Genomic DNA, 9,426 nt, shown 5'->3' on the forward strand with positions numbered 1-9,426 from the left:
CACCTTTCCCAGGAAGACAGTTAGTAAACTAGGTCCTGAGGAGACAGTTCTGTTTTCTGTAAAAAGACAAAAATCTCTGAGCTTGATTTTAAAAACAACTTAAGACCAAAGCTGGTTCACATATACTGTCCACCACTCACCAGGATTCTGGTTTCGTCCGGCTTCTCTGACTCTTTGCCTAATATTTCCGTTCCATGGAGACCAATCTACTGGACTTATCTGGAAGCCCATAACTTCTGAGTCAGTACAGAATGGAATGGTGAAGTGGCATTATGAGGTAGTGAGTTCCTACTGAAATGTCACCATTCTAACGCCACCCCCAACCTTACCCTAATCAGTACAAGTATTTAAGCATGCCGTCATCTGCGTATGTGTATAAAATATACAAATAGAATTTTTAACAAATGGGCTAGACATAGATAGAAACTGAAGTTCGGATATTTTCTTCCTATACCCCAATGTATTGCTTGTGTCTACTCCATTTTGGAGCGCACTGCCTTCTGGGAGTATCTTAGGTAGGTCTCCAGACAGCTTTGGTCCTGATAAGTGTAGCATTCTGCTACCATTTTTGAAAATGTTAAAGCAGCAGAAAGGCACTACTTGAGTGTGTTAAAGCTACCTGTTAAAGTCCTTGTCCTCTGCTCTACCCCATTTATAGCCAAGAAGAAAGCAAAAGCAGTATCTGGCAGCTATCACGCTAAATGAAATAAACCAGTCACAGAAGGACAAATACTGCACGATTCCACTTACGGGAAGCATCTTAAAGAGTCAAACTCAGAAACAGAGAGTAGAATGGTGGCTGCTAGGGACTGGGGGTGTGTTTAAAATGGGAGATACTAATCACGGGCATAAAGTCTCAATAAAGTAAAACAAGTTCTAGCGATCTGCCGTACAACACTGTGCCCGTAATTAATAGTACTGTATTGGACACTTAAACAGTTGTGAGCAGGGCAGATCCCATGTTAAGTGTTCTTACCACAATCAAATAAAATTTAAAAACATGATCAGGCCTGCTCTTCTACAGTTCTGGTTGTATGTGTACAGGATTCCCACCCATATTTTTAAGAAACCCAATAACAGTACATTCTGTCATCTAGCCTTTCAGGCTACCCTTCTTTCATTAAAAGGAATAGCCAACAGCAACACAATCTGTGTTTTATTAATGAAATAACACCATTCATTTTATTATTAAATGCAGCTTTTCTAAATTATTAATACCTTAGCTGTTGCATGAAGTTTAACTGAGCCTTGCCAAAGCCACATAGGTGAAAACAAATTCAAATTTTACAGTGATTATTGCTTGAGATGAAACCATAGCACGAATACCTAAAAACAAGTCTTATTTTAGTTAATAAATGAAGTTATCTTTATATCTGCTGCAGAGATGAGCTTTCAAGGAAAACATTGGTTTATGAAAACCACACTGCTGGTTACAAACCCACAATAAAGATCATTTCAAGGAATTTTCACTATTTTTAAAAATTCCAAAGACATTTGCAGAGATACTTGAAATCTTTCAAAACGGAAATAGGTTTTTTTGTTTGTTTGTTTTGCTGAAACTACAAGATCGTTGCGAAGATTTTATAGAGATGGAGGAAATAGTTTCTTCCTCGAGGGAACACTGTTAAGGCTTGATACAGATCCTTTCAGATTTTATAAATACCCATATAAACATATAAAAGCTTTAATATAAATGAGACCATAATATACACACTGTTCTGTAACTGTTTTCCTCTCAGAAATAGATTTGAGCCTCTTACTAGGTCAATTGTAACCATCTATCATTCTATCAGATCCTTGTAAATAAATGCCTGCCTGGCATCCCATCTCATGAACATTCACAATGTAATCAGTCACCTGCTGNGGTCGTTTGCAACCTTTTATTGTTATAAACAATAATAAATAGTGTGATTTTCTTAAGCCAGAGGGCACAGGCTCAAACACTGCATAGACCTGGCAGTTCCTTAGTGATATAATTAAGACAAACCTACTAAGATTCACCTGCATCTCTTCAAAACATCTTAATAAACCTGGGCTGTGGTATTTTGTAAAGGTAGGCTTTGTGGGTTTCTCTTAAATTTCTGTTAAATGAAAAAAAATATATATATATGTATTTATGCATACAGACAAGGTCTGGAAAGTAACACGGAACACTTACATAAGCAGATCTGTAAGTGTGTGTGACTGTAGGTGCTGTTTTCCTTTTTGAATCTGTTACTGCTGTGTCTTTTCTAGTACAATCAGCTGGAGAAGAAACTTCTCATTTTAACTGCCTTTCAAAACATTTATGAAATCTGAATTTTTCATGATCTAGCCCTTGACCATTTTCTGGCTAGTATCATGGAGGCTCACAACACTGTTGCACTTGTAATATGTCTAATAAACATCTTTCTGAGCTAAAGAGGTGCAAAAATAAGGACAGTTCAAAAGCTCCCCCAAACAATCTCGATTTGTTTCAACATTTCAGTTTAGAGAAACTTAATGAAAATCTGTAGAATTCTGCATACTGGAAACCAGACGTAAGTTGCTACTAATTTAATAAACAGGAGAAGTGAAAAATACCACTTTGTCAACATGGACTCAATCGGTCACCATTATGCTCTATTCAAGAAGAAAGTACTCGGTTTCGTGCCATAGTAGAAACACTGGGGTAACCACTCACTACCTGAACAGGTTGGTCAGGACTTCATATGGGGCTCCACTGCCATGTCCCCCTTGCTCGGAAGGCTGGCAGAGCCATGGACCTTGTAAGACAAAGAAAACCAATCCAGCAGACCCGGCCCAATGAGAAGTCCAGCCCTCCTAGTGAAGGCCACGTAGACACCTGCCGTGTAACTACTCTGCTGCGCACTGTGCTAGGGGCCAAGGGCATGATGGTCAACGAGACAAATAAGGCGCTTGCCTTCGTTGAGCTTCCTGACACAGATGGCTTAGAGAGATTTTTTCCCCCACCTCATTCATTTACCTACTTTGTAATTTTACAATTTTACAATTACAAGAATTTTCGAATACACTTCAGATACCAAAGGACCATTATCAGAGTAAAATAAGAATAAAATGCTCAGTTAATACACAATGTAATTATTTAACCTTTTAGGATGATTTTCACCAGAATTCTAACAAATTTTAAACTAAAGGAAAAAACATATAGATAACTGAACTCTTAACCCTTATGTTTTTTTGGCTTAAACTGGTCTGTTGGGGCGCCTGGGTGGCTCAGGCGGTTGAGCATCCGACTTCGGCTCAGGTCACGATCTCACGGTTTGAGTTCAAGCCTCATGTCAGGCTCTGTGCGGACAGCTCAGAGCCTGGAGCCTGCTTTGGATTCTGTCTTCCTCTCTCTCTCTCAAAAATAAACAAACATTAAACAAATTTTTTTTAAATAAAATACACTGGTCTGTTAAAAACCGAAATGAGCCAATTATGCATTTATGAATTTAACATCAAAAACCAAATACTCATCGTACGACTTTTCTTATTCTAGAGAAGGCATTTTAAAGGCAGAATCTTGCATTGCATAAATATTTATGAGTCCACTTCACAATACTGATCAGAGATCAAAGTGACATTTACCAGAGGTTCTCTTTCAGCTTCAAAAGCTGAAAATCTGGTCCTGTCAGTCAACAACAGTTGAAAGCAATCTACTGGCTACTACCTAGTCCCTGGGCTTGGTTTCACCATGAATTCCGGGCACTCCCTGCGTGGACGGAGAAGACTCTTGCCTGCAGTAAATCAGAGAGGCATTACTCCCTGCATTATCCAAATAAACCCTCCAGGATGAACAAACTGACAGGGATCTGTGAATTAATGTCATGACAAGTAGAACTGCTTTTAATTCCTCATAGATACTGTTGCAATTTCAAGGGCAGCTGCTACCACATTCATCTATCACTATCAAAAAGTTTCCATGTTTTTCTATGGAAAATTTTATCTTCCTCCTCTTATAATGGGGTTGGAAGACGATAATGAGAAGTTAAGAGGGAGGAGGATTGACGTCCAACGAGTTGAATCTGAGGATAGCGTCAATGTTGAAAGAATGTATCATAACACTTCTGAATATCTAAACTGGAAGGAAATGAGGAATGGACAGGGATTCAATTAATAGCCCACAGGGGATATTATAATCTACTTAGTTTAATTAACTTCAACTTTAATGAGATTTTTTTTTCCAAATAATACGAACAGTGCACCCAGCTTGGCCTATTGCCAAACACAATCCCTCTCCTTCTTCGAACTAATTAAATGAGAAAGGATACAGGAAAGTCATAGAAACAAAAGTATACGATTGCCAAACTGTGCTAGCCTTATGAAGCGGGTAGCTGCATTCTCAGGTTGGGCACATTTAAAAGGCTACAGCCACCCGCTCCTTACAGCCTCGGCTGCCGAGATGCTTTCTGCCTTGTTTCAAGGCTGGCTCGAGGACTCTTGCTTCATCTTGGGTACCAGACCTCCAGCTTCCGTTTGGAAGTAGTTAATTGGGCTTCAAGGGGCAGATCCTTTTTCTAGTAATTATTCTTAGCTCCCTATTTTCAAGTCAGAAATGCACAAGACCTCCAAAGGGCTTTAAACGCAAACCAAAGACTACCTGGTTGAAAGGACTGCTCAAAAAATAAACTTTCAGTTAAATGCTCCTTTATCCTTTTTTCGTCGTCTTCCTTTTGTTGTTCTTTCGCAGATGGGAGAAGAGTAGCCACCACCTCTTTCCTTCCTAAAGCCTTCCTCTGGCTTTGCTCGGAAACTTGAAGACGGAATTTGTCCGTTACACCATAGTGACAGGATCGAACGTCTCTATGACGAATCACACTGAAAACATTAAAAAAAATAAATGCTGTTTAGGTTTCTGGGGGCCTGTGAAACAGAATTCAGCAAGAGATTTCATACAGGAGACAATTAACTGACTATAACCCAAGACTCAAATACAGAATTTTGCTAATGATGTTTAAAAAAAAGTCACAGCATAGATAAAAAGGAATATTTAGAATCCTAAAATATTTGATGAAGACCTGGGGTGCCTGGGTGGCTTAGTCGATTAAGGGTCCGACTCTTAATTTTGGCTCAGGTCATGATCTCACAGTTCCTGGTTCCTGAGATTGAGCCCTGTGTCGGGCTCTGCAGCTGACAGCATGGAGCCCGCTTGGGATTCTCTCTCTCCCTCTCTCTCTCTCTCTGTCCCTCCCCTTGCTAATGCTGCGCAATCTCTCACTCTCTTAAAATGAATAAACTTAAAAATATTTTAATAAAATATTTGATGCAAACACATACTCTGCAACATAGAATAAAACCCTTCAGCGAGGCGCCTGAGGGGCTCAGTTGGTTAAGCACCACTCTTGATTTCGGCTCACATCCTGATCTCCTGGGGAGTTCGAGCCCCACATCGGGCTCTGCGCTGAAGAGGCTGCTTGAGACTCTCTCTCTCCCCTCTCTCTGCCCCTACCCCACTTGCTCTCTCAAAATAAACTTAAAAAATAGTTTTAAAGTCTGAAGTAAAAGAATATATAGGTAAAGAAAATTCCTTTTAGCAATGGCATTTTTCCCCCTGACATCTGTGGCCAGCAACAGTTACTAAATAGGACATATATATAAAATGGTTTCTTTCTCACAAAAGTCTCATAGATGTCTATTGACACTTACTTTTCATTCAAGTAACAAACCTCACCTAGGCTTAAGATTGCAAGTCTATGCACACAGGTAAAAACAAGCAATTGAATAAACAAAGAACCCAGTATGACCAGTGCCATCAGGAGGCTAACAACGCACTTTCCTTATTCCTCTGAAAAGAGTCTAACGCACTCCAATTTTTATGAGAGTCGTCTACAGTTCCATTTATTTTGCTTCGTTCTTAATGGAGAACACAAACCAATTAGGTCAAAGATAACACATTTATTTGGCAAGAGACACCATTTCTTTGGAGGAGTCCTTGCTTATTTTGTGGTAAATGAGAAATCAAAAGAAACCTGCGAAGAAAACACGTCCTCTAAAGATATATATCATTTTACGGGTAGGAGACGATGAAAACGTGTTCGGACACAAAAGCCTGTGCTTCTCATTCTCATGGAAGATTTAAACAAGTACAGTCTACTTGGTAGCTTAAATTAAGAGCTGGTCCATTGGGCCATCTGGTCACCACTAGCTCTAAAGTGAAACTTAAATGTGAACAGCTTGAACAAACAGTCATTTATCCGACACTCTAAAACGAAATTATCTGGAAGAGCTCAGGTAACCTTTTACAGAGGAGTCGTTACGCACTTGCTTCCTGTGTGTATAGATTAACTTTCTGGCTTNATCATTTCAGATGAACTTATAGTCCCATTGTTCTGTGAATGTGGTATTCAGTTTCACAAATGTCACTATAACGGGATGTTCCACGGGAAGCTAAATTGCCCATTATAGCTAGAGCAATGCAAAGGAGTAAGTTAGAAGTTTACCTTCATAAATGACTCTGCTCTGACTAAAAAGCATAACAATGAGGAAATGTTCATGGAGATATTAACACACGTATCAGCTCCAACATCGTGAGATACTATTAAGTATTTGCTCGACCTGGTTGGAACCTTAGGGACTTCTGAAGAATTTGGAGACGAAAAGCTCCAGCAAAAATTCAAAACATAATAGAGGCCTGTGTGGGAACGGCTTCAAGATGAGACCCTTTTCGAGTTAAACACATGAATATTAACACACTTAAAACCTGTTACCAGGGAGTGACTTTGACTTACATATCCACACAGCACTGAGGCTTCACTGCACCCGCAGCATCAACGACAACATACTTATTTGGAGTAGTACACAAAACTGAAAGAAAAAGTCACAGTGGCCATTAGTGGTTTTAAAAAATTAGTTTCTGCAAGTAAAAAAGGTAGTAGGGACGGGTGAAAAGCCATGAAACAGACTAGGAGACTCACCTTTGAACTTTAAGGCAAACTCATAGGGATTATACAGAGTCAACACTTGCTTATGTGTTGACTGGTCATCTGCATAAAATATTAGCTCCGTGGGAAACACAAAAACGGGAAGATTTCCTTCCACTAACTCTGGCTGTCTTTTTTGTTGATGCATTGGCACTGAATCCCCCTTGCTGCAGCTTCTGTGTTTACAGTCTCGAAGCTATTTTGGACTTTTCTTAAGTCAGTTAGTTAAAAACTCCAAAGCATTTTGGCAATCTAGAAAGAGAAGAAGAGACAAGGAAATCGAATGATACTTGTTTTCATTTGTTGTCCCTCCACAAAAGCATGTTCAGCTTGCACTAAAATAGGTCCCCAAATCATTTAAAGATACCTTTGGACTTTTCCTCTGGGCCTGCTTACATAGCTAGTACCAAACTACACAAAGAAATTTACACACTCCTTTCACATTCAAGATTTCAACCTATGATAAATTACATAAACACTAAAGAGGTATTTCTACCTCAAATGAATCACCCTCTTTCAAAGAGGGGAGATCAAAGGGACATCTTTTTTTTAAACTTCTGATTTCCTTAAAAGTGGAATAAATCAGGGGCACCTGAGTGGCTCAGTTGGTTGAGCATCCAGCTCTTGATTTTGGCTCAGGTCGTGATCCCAGGGTCGTGGGATTGAGCCCCATGCCAGGCTCCACACTCAGCATGGAGCCTGTTTGAAATTTCCTCTCTCTCTCCTCTCCCCCCCACCTTCCTCCCTCTGCCCTTCCCCTGCTCATACTCTCTCTTAAATAAACAACTTTTTTTAAAAAGTAGAATAAATTAAGTATTGTCATAACTGACTTGATGTGAGCTAACCAGAATTCTTAAAGACTAAAAAATATAAAACAAAGTAAGTTTCCATGATTCATGGGAGAACATGACACTTACTTTTACACTCATTTCAACAAGGCTTTAGTTAGTGCTTTCTGGCAGCACTGGGTGGGAGAGTGCTTTTCATCTTTTTTCTACCAAAAACCCAAGACAAGCGAAAATGTCTTGAAAGGAAGCTGAATATCCAGACTTGTTAAGGAGTCCTTGGGAGTCTTCTATGAAAATTCAAAGTCAGTAAATAGGCTCTGGCATGCAAGTGGCACGGTGCCTCCCCTCCTACGTCAAGTCAAGTTCACAGGCTTCGTGAGAGCTATTTGCTTCCAACTTAGAGACCTTTCAGATTCCTTCTGGGGTTCTCGAGTATGTTCCGAATGGTTGTGTCTGGCAGAAGTCTGACTGTCTGATGTGTGTGATGTTTCTGTGTTTATTTCCCAGGCTAATTTTAATCAACAACATTCCTATTTAGCTACTACCATCCTAAGAATGTGGCTTTTGAAAATGTAGAAGCTAAAACAATACGATCACAGAAAATATCCGATTTTCACTCGGTAGATCATATTAACTGAGGCCATAAACCACTTAATACTTTGTGTTCAGGTCCCCACACATTCAAAGAGAAACAGAATGCACGATTAAACTGTTTGGTTTTACCAGCTATCAGGAGCCCCGTGTGCTGATTCTGCCTCAGGCCTTTCTAACTTTTATCAAATAAGATACTATGTAATCAGGCATTCACACTTTTATTCTTTCCTTTCAGCTGAACACCTGTGACAAGCCAGCAACTCTGTGGGGACCTGTGCAGAGATACAGAGGGCCCTGCCCTTAAAAGACTCGGGTCTAACTGAGGGGACAGTATTTAAGCTACCTCTGTTACAAGGCAGACCACTATACATAAAGTGCTAGGCAATCAGAAGGCTACACGAATAATTCTACCTGGAAGAGGGGCCAGGAGATGACATCTGAGGTAGTTTGAAAAGAAAAATATATATATATACTTCTATGTCGGGGGGAGGGCACAGGTTGGAAGGGCTTTCTGACCTCGGGAACAGCATATGCCAGGTCACAGAAATGCAAAGGTGAGGGACAACACTGGGGAGGTCATACTCTCCAAGCTTTCCCGGGTCATCATCCTACTTCCTGCGCTTATTACTTTGTAGCATACGTGTAGCTCGTGACAGCATGGGTTGGTTTTTGGTTTGGTTTGGTTTGACCAAGTGAAAGGGCCTATTGACATTTTTATTAGTAATAACATTTAGTATGGGTATAATTCATAACAGATTCAAACTTTTTATTAATTTCATATACTGAATTAATACATGCAAGGCTTTTAGCACTTACTGTAGGCCAGGCAACGTTCTAAGCGTTTGCTATTGTGATTCAACTAGGAAGAGACTGACAGAGACAATAATGCCCGCAGGCCTCGTGCCCTCAGTCCATTGTAATACAAGAAAAATTGATCATTCTGAAGAGCATCTGATGAAATCATTCTAATTTTGAGTTTTTATCTGCCACGAATTTCTTTCTTTTGCTAAGAACCATACACATTTCTATTTGGATGATGTGCTCTCAGAAGTCTGGCATATTTTTTTCAACAGAAAATAATTAGCTCTATTGCTTTCTTAGGAAGCCTGGCTCCCAGGAACAGAACAAACAAGTTTGCC

General features: G+C 39.8%; 2 protein-coding genes across 5 annotated transcripts in view; one reads left to right on the forward strand and one right to left on the reverse strand.

The window, feature by feature from the left end:
* LOC144228920 (PPP2R1A-PPP2R2A-interacting phosphatase regulator 1-like) overlaps positions 1-8,569 on the forward strand; it is an 88,183-nt gene extending 79,614 nt beyond the window's left edge. Inside the window, exon 11 of the mRNA XM_077760838.1 lies at positions 8,523-8,569. The gene's annotated coding sequence lies outside the window, so the exon portion shown is untranslated. The remainder of the gene's footprint in view (positions 1-8,522) is intronic.
* The window catches only part of MOSPD1 (motile sperm domain containing 1), a 14,713-nt gene continuing 5,287 nt past the window's right edge, over positions 1-9,426 (reverse strand). For 2 of the 4 annotated variants that reach the window (XM_077760840.1, XM_077760839.1), the window contains exons 2-6: positions 6,900-7,157; positions 6,714-6,789; positions 4,586-4,803; positions 3,574-3,722; positions 7-1,326 (exon numbers count right to left, since the gene is read on the reverse strand). In XM_077760840.1, coding sequence (XP_077616966.1) covers positions 3,652-3,722; positions 4,586-4,803; positions 6,714-6,789; positions 6,900-7,053 — 519 coding nt within the window. In that variant the 5' untranslated portion in view covers positions 7,054-7,157 and the 3' untranslated portion in view covers positions 7-1,326; positions 3,574-3,651. Of the gene's footprint in view, positions 1,327-3,573; positions 3,723-4,585; positions 4,804-6,713; positions 6,790-6,899; positions 7,158-9,426 lie in introns of all 4 variants that reach the window. The other 2 variants (XM_077760841.1, XM_077760842.1) reach the window with 2 other exon arrangements.

Source organism: Crocuta crocuta, unplaced genomic scaffold (genome assembly GCF_008692635.1).
Source record: "Crocuta crocuta isolate KB4526 unplaced genomic scaffold, BGI_CrCroc_1.0 scaffold475, whole genome shotgun sequence".
Taxonomy (NCBI): Eukaryota; Metazoa; Chordata; class Mammalia; order Carnivora; family Hyaenidae; genus Crocuta; species Crocuta crocuta.